Consider the following 13,059-nt stretch of genomic DNA (forward strand, 5'->3'; position numbering starts at 1 on the left):
GCGAGTCTTATCAGGTTCAAACCTTTCCTTGCTCTCTGGAACCAGAACATAGACAGGACTTGTGTAGCTGCTGCTGCTGTTGCCCTATGTCTTATCTGCTTGTTAACTTGAGCTAGCTGTGTAGCCAGCCTCTATCTTCATTACCAGGCTACAGAAAAATTATCTCAGCTACTGAAAGTTTGTAGTGATATAGTTACAAGTGGTACCACATGATCAGCTGATAATTCTGAAATGTGAATCCTATATCAAAGCATCCGGGTGATATACATGTATATCCTTTTTAACAGCATCAATTTGATATAACCTTATATCACAGCATCTATGTGATATATATGTATATCCTTATATCACTGTGTCAGGATGATGTATGCTTATTTGAAACAGTATCACAATTATACTGAAGTTATTTAGTATTATTTCATATCCTAACACAATACCAATTAAAAAGTAATTGTTCTGAAAATAATGTCATGGCCTACTTGATTACTAATTGGTTACTTAGAAAATTAAAAATTAAGAAAATACTGTGAACAACGCTAGATCCTGATGGGACATTTCAAGTAAAACAGAGAGCATGGAGAGGTTCCCAACAATATGTGTTCTGAAAGGCTGGGATTCTTGACAAACAGGATGTCACTTAATTTAACAAGTGTAATAATATACCTATTTTTACAGCATTAGTACATTGAACAAATTCAAAAACATAACACATGAAAGTATAATTACAGATTCAGACAGACAGACAGATTCAACAAACCGCAGGCCTTATTGTACATGACTATGTAAACCTCTCAAGTGAAAGACAATGTAAACTTATACACCAAACACAAATACATAAGATCCAGCACACTTATTTACAATACATACAGCCAAGAGAACGATAACATAAACCAGCAAATGGTGCATCGATGTTTGCATAAGCTCTGACAGTGTGTTAATGTGGCTACTTCCCACAGGCCTGCCAGCACACAGATGGTTCAATCATGGACACCTGTGAGGGAACATTCCACATACACCCTAGGACAACTGCAGCTTGGCTATAATCATCTTTTCCCCCTCATTCACTCAGTCTGTACTGCATAGGAAACGTAGGACCTCTCGCGCAATTCATTCCCATATTTTTTACACACACAGAGTGAAGCTGCACTTGCCATTGATAAGTGCAATACTACATGAATATCTGACAGCAAAATATGCAAGTTGGATGCAACGATTAGCATGATGGAAAAAACAAGTCATATTTGACAGAGTAAGTACGCTATCTATATCAATAAACAAATAATCCTGTTCATGAGCATGATCAGCTAAAGAAATCCCTCTTTCTTACAAGTAATATACTATATGAAAACATTCCACTCATCTCACCTTCAGACATCTTGAACTGTCTACATACCACCCAGAACATGGCCCAGCTCCTTCTGGGAACTGGTTACCTGCAGAGTATTGGACTCTGACAAAACACAGATAGTAACAAGTCAATTACGAACTTAGCTGATGAACATCCCTAGCATCCTTGACCCCGTGTGTATAAATCTCGGCTGACATTCCTACACTTGGGGCAGGTACAGACATCTTCACATTCATTTACCCACACAAAGCATCAGCAGAAAAACTATAGGATATTCTACAGGTACTTCCACACCTGTTAGCTACTGCCATCCATTCATTCCATCATTCTCTCACTCCTTGTATTCTTCCTACCTAGTCCTGTCTGTCCATCCAGTTCCAGACAAGATCACAGAATGATATAAATAGTGTGAGAGAGGGCCTAGTTCCCACCTCCCTCTACCTCATCCTCCATACACCCAGTACATGGCCATACAGTGCCTCCACTCATTGCTGCCTAGGGAGGGGGAGGGGGCACACTCGCCTTTCTACATGCTATATTTAGATTGCTGGGAGGCAGGAGCAAGGGTAGACTTGCTGAGGCTCCATATGGATATGGCATATAAAGGTACAGTTTCAGTTGCTTATTGGACCATTATTACTATTATTATTATTATGCATCTATGTGATTGTAATGTTTGATTATATATGCAGTGAGCAGACACATGGCTTCATTTGGATTCTATTGATTGATAAATGGATTAAGCACTATCTGTTGCATGGGATGATAGATTTCTAAATCAGTCTCAAAACAGTTTATTAGTCAACAATTTCTTTAAAAATTGGTTTAGAGATCTTTAAAACAGGAAAAGTGTAAATCACGCCAAAAGAATAACATTAAGTCTCTCAAATCAAAATATTGGTATTCTTCAGACATTTTTGTTGGTGAAAGAGTCCAGAGAATCTCTTCAATTCTAGAAAGAACCGAATAAATCATGACTAGACAAAGTAATGGAGACTTTTCGAATATTTCTCTATCAGGGTGTGTATGAGAGACTGAAACCCCCAAGAATAGGCATACAATACATATAGCTGAAAGACAGACGACACAAGCTTAACAAACATAGCACACATGGCAAACAAATCAGGTACTTCTCTGAAGATGTGAAAGAAAGAAATTCTGAACTGACTTTTTCATTTTAATTGTTTCTCCACCTACTGACCAGAATTGTGTCATGATAATCGGAAAATCAAGAAAGATGGGCCTTACATATGTTTATGTTTCATAAGGACGTACTGAATCAATACACCATAAGGAAATTATGACATGCATACAATACTTTTCATATTACATATTTCAGAGATGAAGTGAGTGCATGTACTGTTTGATATAAAATAGAAAATCTGATTCCAAAACAAAATTATAACCATGATAACAGTAATAATAGACAATATGCCATGAAACCAAAATATCTGAAACAGTTTACAGATTATCTGATAATATGCAGATAATTACAACAATTTGTGACATAACAAGTACCGGTACAATCTAAGCATATCGTTTTTATACGTTTATATGTTTATGAATACGTTTATTTAGCTAAGATACTGTGGTACTCTGATCATGTCAAACTTTACAATGTTTCACTGATACAGAAACATTTTTATTTGATATCCTTGGAACCCATTTCCTTGGAACCACCTCCACGGTGTAGTGGCATAGCGTCCGCCCGGAGAGCAGAAGGTCCAGGGTTCAATCCCCGGCCGCATCATACAAAAAAACATTAAAAGATGGTACTTGTTGTTACCCTGCCTGCTGCTCACCACTAAGGGGTTAAACGAGGACTGGCTGGCTCGGGGTCAGTATGCTGTGTCTGAGTTGAGTATTCATGTTAAACTGTGGCCTGGTGTCTCAGTGGGCTAGCACCATGAATTCAGCATTAGTCTGGCCTAGTACAAGCAGCCACACTCACATGCATGCACATTACTATATAAGTACAATAATCTTGGAGGCGACGTTAAACACCGTTAAACACCATTTCACATCACATCACCTCACCTTTCCTTTAAAAGTTCAGTTTCTTTTCAAGCACTATCTTCATATTCAAATCTTATTGTGGGTTTTGTTACATGAAGGCTTTTTCAAATTGTTGCATCAGAATTCAAGGCCTTTTCAAAATATGTGTGAACTTTGTCATGTTTTTCTGACATAACATACACCTGTATTTGGAGTTAGCCTTTAAAACTGTGACAATGGAACTTGTTCTCATTAACTGTGCCTAAAAAACAAAACACAAAACATCTCTGCACAGCATATAACTTTTAATTGCATTTTAAATGCAAAGATGTGTGAGAAAGACTAGTTTTGATGGTAAAGTTGTTTGTTACTGCATTGTAACATTCTGGAAAATGTTATTTATTTGTTTTTATAAATAATTTTATTTATTACAATGATATATTTTCAATTTTCTCAGTCTTTTGAGTAAGCGGATTCCTAAACCAAACAGAAAAAGTTAAAAAAGCTTTAACATGCTAAAGATACAACAGAGCTTGAGATAAGCTGCATATTGGTGTAAAATGTGCATTAAATACACTGAAATACAGAGATAAATCTAATCCTAGCATATCAAATACGCAACAAAAACTATAAATACGCTATTGAAATAAAACTAATGCGTATATGATTGTGTATCAGCCGATCACGGAAAAGATTGTGCGACAAACAAACTTGAATACCGATACATTCCATTTGAAAAGCACATCATGCCTAGTCAATACATCTTAAACAAGTCATTGATTGGAGATAAAAAAATAGTGACTTTCTTATATTTCTAGGTTTTGCAAACAAAAATGGCTTCCCTTAGAGGGAGCATCTTCCAAAGGCAAGGGAGTTAACTGACTCTAAAAGTCAAGTTTCCACCCTTGCCAAACATGCCAAACTAGGCTGGTATTATGTAATTATAATTTGGCTGGATTAACAAGTCTATGCATAGTCCAAACAAAATTGCGTAATCAAATCGACATCCGGTTCATAAACTGTCATGCAGATTTCAGTCAATTGCAGGATTTGTAAAGCTTGTGCACCGACAACTCAGCATCTACAGATATTTTCCAAATATTTTTAATCAAGCTGCCCACATGATTTGATGCACTTCCATTGTAAGACCCATTTTATCACAATATAGATCTTGATTATAGATCAGATTGTCTTGACTGGGCGCTGCCATTTTGTTTGAAACATGTACAAGTGATATAAGAGGTGGAATCTGATTGGTCAAGAGGGGCATAGAAGGGACATAGCTCATGATAGCCACTGGTGTCGCTACGATTGAGGCCAGAAATTCCCGCCTGGTTTGGCAAGGGTGGCAACTTGACTTTTATAGTCAGTTAACTCCCTTGCCTCAGGAAGATGGGGAGGGAGCTGCAAGCAGACACAAAGGGGTATGCAACAATTCATTTAGTTTTAAATGATTTACAGGGACTGTTACAAAACAGGTTGAAATGCTTAATGTCAAGAAACAGATGGGTAAAAATACCCTGTAAAAATTGTGCATATCCAATTCAAAATCAAACCCCTGAATAAACAACTCTAAAAACAAAAAGCTTATCTAGAGCTCTGATCCAAAATAATAAGTAGGTTCAATGGTTCATTCTTACAAACATAACATCTGATAACATTATTGGGACCGTCCTGTGCCCGTAAACATGACAAACTGAAGAAAAAGAAAATATGAACTGAGGATGAAGATGTGGTAACCAGAAAAACCATACTATCCAACACCTGGATCAGATGAACTTGAGTTCTCCATCAAGGTGGGATATTGTGACCTTCATTCATGGGATCAACAAAACGTACTAGACATGGCCTTGTTGACCCTCCATACAGAAAGGATGTACAAGCCACTTATGTCATACGTCATTCAGAAGCTGCCTTCAATAGTTATACTGATTATATCTGATCGCTCTCAAAACTAATGGTGGCAAGTAGCAAATAGTCACTGGTAAATTTGTTTTGTACCTGAAAAATACATGGTGCAGATGGCTGGCTACTAACGATGCGTGTGACTCAAACGACACAGGTCACTCTGACAGAATACTGGTGTGACTCAGCGGCCATCAAATACCCAGTCCATATCCAATGTCAACAACACTCATAGCAATGCAAAGTGGAAGACTCCTTCCTTAGACTAAAAAAACACTGCCATATTTTCAAATTACATTGCTTGAGAGCCAATTCTTTTATCTTTTTAAGCCTAAAGAAGGACATTCACCTGGAATGAAGGTCACTCAACATTCTCAATCAATAGTAATAAGACTTCAAGCATCATTAAGTGGCTATTTTTTCCTGCAACCCTCCTTCTGTGTCAAGGTTCCCCCCGATATCCTTCACCAGTGTGATGCTGTACAACGTCAAGGTATTGACCTCCAGGACCACAGCAGGGCAGAGAGTGACTGCATCACACATCATAATGTGCAACCAGTACATGTTCTGTGTGGCTCTCCTTGTAATCTTATATCTCTGTGCAGTTGTGGAAGCGTTAGGAGTGTATCCATTCCAGTATGTAGCGCATTGATCTCACTACATGTAATCTCTCCCTTGCAGCCACATGTCTGAGGTCTATTTACTATGAAAAACTTGAACCTTGTCTTGACATGGGCCACAGCAGCGTGCAAGTAGCAGTGGTATCTTTAAGGAAGTCTGCTGGTCTGTGTTAGCAGCATTCAACTAAGATAGATTAAATAGCAAATATTTTAGAAAAAGCTAACTGTCCCCAAAATAAAAGAAGGTGGCTTGTGTGAGTGAATAGGTGTCTTGTTAACTGCAGCACAAAACCTCACTGTCTCACTGTCACAGAAGCGTAGAGGGAAATCTCTCACCACCACTTTTGCACATAAGTTTGATTGATATATTTAATTTTGAAAAAACAACAATTAACACACTTCATCTACTAGTCCACGGAGGTGGTGCTATCCATTGTAGAAATCTCGCTTATGTTGTACTTGGTGTAAGAAATAACATCACACATGTTAAGATTTCTCATAAAATGAGATTTGAGTTGGCTATGGCAGATGGGCGAGTATCAGAGACCCCAAGTCATGTAGATTATCAGTTCATCTTCACATTCTATATTGTGATATGCACATACAGGTACCAGCAAAAACATATTACTCTACTTGATAAACACGGAGAAGTTAGGAGGGAAACAGACATTCAAATAAAAATGAGGGCGGTGAGGTAGCCTAGTGATTAAAGCGTTCACTCGTCACGCTGAGGACCGGGGTTCGATTTCCCACATGGGTACGATGTTTGAAGCCCATTTAAGGTGTGCCCTGCTGTGATATTGGTGGAATATTGCTACGTAAAACCATACTCACTCACTCAAATAAAAATGCATGCAGTTGACTAATTGACAAGGTAGAATCCATGTTTGCCCAACTGGATGTGCATAATTTAAGAAGTCAGGAAGACTTGTTATGATTTTGTTTTGTTTGTTTGTTGTTTTACGCCACACTCAGCAATTATCCAGCTATATGACGTCGATCTGTAAATAATCGAGTCTGGATCAGACAATCCAGTGATTGACATCATGAGCATCGATCTACACAATTGGGATACAATGACATGCCTTAACCAAGTCTGTGAGCCTGACCACCTGATCTTGTTAGTCGCCTCTTACGACAAGCATAGTCACCTTTTACGGCAAGCATGGGTTACTTAAAACCCATTCTAATCTGAATCTTCTCGGGTCGCAGTGTCAATATACATCTGCTGACATCTGTTATCTAAAGCGTAAGTCTTGTTTAATGTCACAGTTATCTGATCACAGCGGTCAGGACATAGCTTCATATATGACACAAGCAGTTAGATCAGATAGCAATGAATTTCTAGGTAAGTTGAAACATTTCATGGATTACGCAGTGGAATGTGACTTTAACATGTCGTGATGATGTCATTTCATCAGTGCAACATCCACACTGAAACCAAAACTGTTGAGTGAGTGAGTGAGTTGGGCTTGAAAAGTATTTTAGTTACATCATGGCATGTCAGCTTAATGTGGAAGGATGTTCACCAAACGTAGAAACATAAGTGGGTGAACTGGGATTCGAATCCACAATCAAAGGTTCCTGGCAAGGCTAAGGGACGCAACTCTGCACAGCAAAGTGCAGATGATAGGGAAGCGCTGCTTGAATGTCTTGATAAAAACTTGATATAAGTCTTGAGCCCAACCCTGGCCCATCCCTAGGCAAACTGAAGACTCACCATGGAGAGGGATATAACTATAGGCTTCACAAATTGTGTGAAATGAAACCATATCAATTAACGTGCCAAGCAATGTGCCCAATAATGTAGCAAGTAACTCACCTGTCTGTCTTTGGTTTGGAAGAAAAGAGATCCTCATCGATGTCATCTGCAAACAAACTGTTGCTGGATGCAGAGCCACTTCGCGATGTTTTCTTCACATCAGTTGACCCACGTAGCGAGGAGCTGGATGCTGACTGGCTGGACTTCACGCTGCCACTTCGAGACTTTTCTTCATCTTCTCTCTCTTCATCTTCCTAAAATGTTACAATCAGTTCAGTTTGTCGAGAAATTCATTGTTACAAATCCAAAGCTTGTGACATACTCTCTATGCATAACAACATGTGTGGTTGTTATCTTTTGTTTGTTTGTTGTATAACGCCTCACTCAGCAATATTCCAGCTATATGATGGCGGTCTATAAATAATTGAGTCTGGACCCAGCAATCCAGTGATTGACATCATGAGCATCAATCCATGCAATTGGGATACGATGACATGCATCAATCAAGTCAGCAGGCCTGACCACCCGAACCCGTTAGTCACCTCTTACAACAAGCATAGTCAGCCTTCTGTTTAATAACAACAACCATCAAAGTCATCATCATCATCATCATCATCATCATCATCATCATCATCAAGAGAAGGGGATACACTACAGGGAGAAGGGACATGGTCTGATGATGCTCTAGAGGACATTGTGCACTAAACCAGTGCATCAGTCTTTGTAAACAAAGTATTTCATGGTCGTCTAGATGTATTTCCTTTTCTTGTTTAACAGATGTTTTTGTGAAATATTTGGTGGTAAGTGAAAGACAGAAAATAAAGAAATGAAAAGAAGTGAAGACAATGAACATCTCCTACTCCCTATCCAAGTGAAGACAATGAACATCTCCTACTCCCTATCCAAGTGAAGACAATGAACATCTAACATTCACTTTTTCCTTATCCAAAGTCCACTCCGTATCCAAGTGAGGACGGTGAACATCTACTACTCCCTATCCAAGTGAAGACAGTGAACATCTACTACTCCCTATCCAAGTCCACTCCGTATCCAAGTGAAGACAGTAAACATCTACTACTCCCTATCCAAGTCCACTCCGTAGCCAAGTGAAGACAGTAAACATCTACTACTCCCTATCCAAGTCCACTCCGTATCCAAGTGAAGACAGTAAACATCTACTACTCCCTATCCAAGCGAAGACAGTGAACATCTACTACTCCCTATCCAAGTGAAGACAGTGGACATCTACTACTCCCTATCCAAGTGAAGACAGTGGACATCTACTACTCCCTATCCAAGTGAAGACAGTGGACATCTACTACTCCCTATCCAAGTGAAGACAGTGAACATTTACCTCTCCCTATTCCCTAACCAAGTCGACTCCGTATTTAAGTGAAGATAGTGAACATCTACTACTCCCTATCCAAGTCCACTCCGTATCCAAGTGAAGACAGTGAACATCTACCTCTCCCTATTCCCTAACCAAGTCGACTCCGTATCCAAGTGAAGACAGTAAACATCTACTACTCCCTATCCAAGCGAAGACAGTGGACATCTACTACTCCCTATCCAAGTGAAGACAGTGGACATCTACTACTCCCTATCCAAGTGAAGACAGTGGACATCTACTACTCCCTATCCAAGTGAAGACAGTGGACATCTACTACTCCCTATCCAAGTGAAGACAGTGGACATCTACTACTCCCTATCCAAGCGAAGACAGTGGACATCTACTACTCCCTATCCAAGCGAAGACAGTGGACATCTACTACTCCCTATCCAAGTGAAGACAGTGGACATCTACTACTCCCTATCCAAGTGAAGACAGTGGACATCTACTACTCCCTATACAAGTGAAGACAGTGAACATTTACCACTCGCTATTCCCTAACCAAGTCGACTCCGTATCCAAGTGAAGACTGTGAACATCTACTACTCCCTTTCCCAGTCCACTCCATATCCAAGTGGAAACAGTAAACATCTACTACTCCCTATCCAAGTCCACTCCATATCCATGCTTACCTCGCTATCTGAAGCTGGTCGTTGTTTCTTGATGGCTGCAGCGAGGGGATTTGGAGCTCCCCCAAACATGGATACCGCCCCTGCTGGCAACTGCAACATTACAAGCAAACCTTATAGTGCCTATAGCATGTATAGATAGTGGTCATTGTCTTCCTATAATTCATCAACAGCAGACAGTTAACCAGACATCCATCTGATTTTGTGCATAAATGGTGATTTGTATTAAAGCTGTCACATCAGTTCATTTCAAATTGGTCTGAACATTCATTTGTGAGTCAGTTTCATAGTTACTAAATCTCTGCATGACTTCTCACCTGATCAATACCTACTGATTTGGTTGGCCATCAAACTTGACCACTGGTTTACATGTAACATTTCTACAAGTTGTGGAAATCTGTATGTCTTTGAAACCACTGCACACAGATATTGACAAGTGTTACCTTCTTTTCTGTCTTCTTGGCCTTGGGTTTAACCTCCTCTGCTTTGGGTCCAGACATTTTACGTGTACTAGCGGCCGACTGACCCATAAACAGATCCCCCTCTTCGTCCTCGTCCTGGTCAGCAAACAGGTCACTCGATGCCTTGGAAACCTTCGGCGCTGATGTTGTCTTTGCTATTTTTTCTACAATAACATTTTATGATGCGATTCGACGAATGAGTAATGTTTATGCCATTTTGATCAATATTCAAGAAAAATATTTAGCAGACAAAATGATGTAACATAGTCTAAGTGTTCTCCACTTGACAAAAAATACGATCCAATGGTGTGGACAATATTCCTCTATGTGAACACATTAAGGTGGTAACTATCAGAAAACAAAAAAGTAACAATGCAAACTTTCATGCTTTTAAAATACTACTATTGATGGAGACTTTTAACAGATGTCTCTACCTTTCTTTGGCTGTGTCTTGTTGGAGGGAACTGCAGCAAACAGATCCCCCCCTTCGTCTTCCTCCTCATCAAACAGCCCTCCTCCTACACTGGCTGCCGCTGCTGCAGGTTTCGACTTGGAGGGTTTCCTTGGTGCCGGGGCCTCGTCCTCCTCCTTGATGGAACTGCCGAACAGTCCCGAGTCACCATCTGAAGATGGAAGATGACAGAACCAGACAGTAATAAATCACAGCTCATAATCAAGTTAGTGAGTGAATGTTGTTTAATGCTGCGGCCAGCAACATTCCAGCGGCACCAAACACTACAATCAAGTCTGGACCAGTCATCTTCCTGAAGCAAGGTGGTTAACTGACTGTAGGTCCAGTTGGCTCTTACGACACGAATGGGATACTGGGTACCTACTGTAACCCAGATTCCTCAAGGCCCATCACTTGTTGAGAAATCAACCATGAATACTTGTACCATTTATTGATGATACGCTAACACTTGTAAGTATGTTATATGCCATCACGCCCTGACCTCACCTCCAAATATGGACACAGCTCCTCTGGGCAGTCTCTTCCCACTCGCTGTCCGTGGTCTGGTGTCTGGCAAACAATTCAACTTGAATCAACCACTTATAATTTAAACAAATGTTCTTTCACTATCATGTTTCTGAGCATGTATAATCAAAACTGACCAGAAACTTAAAATCAGTCACACTAGAACATTTCAAACAAAAATCCGGTAATGCTCCAAAAGGTTTCTTTCCATAAAATCATTTCCCAAGAGAGCATATCCATTACAAAGTGGACTGAAGAATTGTTCATGGATTGTCTGGTGTGTAGTTCAAATACAAGAACAATGCAATTTACTTCGCAGATTGACCTTTACGCTGCACATGATTTCAATGTGTATCGGAGGAACATTTAGGTTAACTGTTTCGTGACTGTTTGCATATTTACTTTCAGGAAATGAACTGTGTTGTAAATACATTCAGTTTCACGGAAAGAACATTAAAATGCACATGCTTTGCCCAAATGTTTGTATTATATAAGCATGTTGGTTGATCTTTAAAGTGAGTGAGTGAGTGAGTTTGGTTTTACGCCGCTTTTAGTAATATTCCAGCAATATCACGGCGGGGGACACCAGAAATGGGCTTCACACATTGTACCCATGTCGGGATTCGAACAAGGGTCTTCGGCGTGATGAGCGAACGCTTTATCCACTAGGGTACCCGACCGCCCCGATCTTTAAAGAAGTCTACCTTAAACCATAGTGGTGACTAGACATTAGAATGTATCATTATACAGACGGTGCTCATTATAGTCAGCATGACGTTGTTAATATTTTAACCTTCAGTCATATTGGGACTGATTTCAGAAAGGAAATACTCCTATATTCGTGTGGTGTTTTGCTTTCAATTGTTTTGGTTTTTGTATGTAAATATGTAATCATGTGATATTAAAAGGTGAACAGAAAACTTTACCGTTTATTTTTATTCCACTTCGAAACACAAAGCATGTGACCTGAAACCTACTCCTACCTTTAACTGGTTCTTCCTCCTCCTCTTCCTCTTCTTCTTCTTCCTCAGACTCCTGCACCACCTTCTTGGACTGTCTCCTGGCTGGCTTCTCCACATCATCAAACAGGCCACCCTGAAACACACAGCGGCCATGTCACACATGGTCTAACAAACAGGGAAACTACACTTTGGTCCTGCCCCACCCTGAAACACACAGCAGCCATGTCACACATGGTCTAACAAACAGGGAAACTACACTTTGGTCCTGCCCCACCCTGAAACACAGCAGCCATGTCACACATGGTCTAACAAACAGGGAAACTACACTTTGGTCCTGCCCCACACTGAAACACACAGCGGCCATGTCACACATGGTCTAACAAACAGGGAAACTACACTTTGGTCCTGCCCCACCCTGAAACACACAGCAGCCATGTCACACATGGTCTAACAAACAGGGAAACTACACTTTGGTCCTGCCCCACCCTGAAACACACAGCAGCCATGTCACACATGGTCTAACAAACAGGGAAACTACACTTTGGTCCTGCCCGACACTGAAACACAGCAGCCATGTCACACATGGTCTAACAAACAGGGAAACTACACTTTGGTCCTGCCCCACACTGAAACACACAACGGCCATTTCACACATGGTCTAACAAACAGGGAAACTACACTTTGGTCCTGCCCCACCCTGAAACACACAGCAGCCATGTCACACATGGTCTAACAAACAGGGAAACTACACTTTGGTCCTGCCCCACCCTGAAACACAGCAGCCATGTCACACATGGTCTAACAAACAGGGAAACTACACTTTGGTCCTGCCCCACACTGAAACACACAGCGGCCATGTCACACATGGTCTAACAAACAGGGAAACTACACTTTGGTCCTGCCCGACACTGAAACACACAGCGGCCATGTCACACATGGTCTAACAAACAGGGAAACTACACTTTGGTCCTGCCCGACACTGAAACACACAGCGGCCATGTCACACATGGT

The 13,059-nt window shown here is 40.5% G+C and overlaps 1 protein-coding gene across 13 annotated transcripts in view; it reads right to left on the reverse strand.

The window, feature by feature from the left end:
• LOC124139735 (WASH complex subunit 2A-like) overlaps positions 1 to 13,059 on the reverse strand; it is a 60,147-nt gene that overhangs the window by 22,937 nt on the left and 24,151 nt on the right. For all 13 annotated transcript variants that reach the window (XR_007222483.1, XR_007222466.1, XR_007222477.1 and 10 more), the window contains 6 exons: positions 12,070 to 12,181; positions 11,069 to 11,131; positions 10,545 to 10,733; positions 10,093 to 10,274; positions 9,653 to 9,742; positions 7,691 to 7,884 (listed from right to left, as the gene is read on the reverse strand). Coding sequence is in view for 6 of the 13 variants with exons in the window: in XM_046507040.2 (XP_046362996.2) it covers positions 7,691 to 7,884; positions 9,653 to 9,742; positions 10,093 to 10,274; positions 10,545 to 10,733; positions 11,069 to 11,131; positions 12,070 to 12,181 (830 nt within the window). In the remaining 7 variants the exon portion in view is untranslated. The remainder of the gene's footprint in view (positions 1 to 7,690; positions 7,885 to 9,652; positions 9,743 to 10,092; positions 10,275 to 10,544; positions 10,734 to 11,068; positions 11,132 to 12,069; positions 12,182 to 13,059) is intronic.

The sequence above is a fragment of the Haliotis rufescens genome, unplaced genomic scaffold, assembly GCF_023055435.1.
Source record: "Haliotis rufescens isolate VD_foot unplaced genomic scaffold, xgHalRufe1.0.p SCAF_1, whole genome shotgun sequence".
Lineage (NCBI taxonomy): Eukaryota > Metazoa > Mollusca > Gastropoda > Lepetellida > Haliotidae > Haliotis > Haliotis rufescens.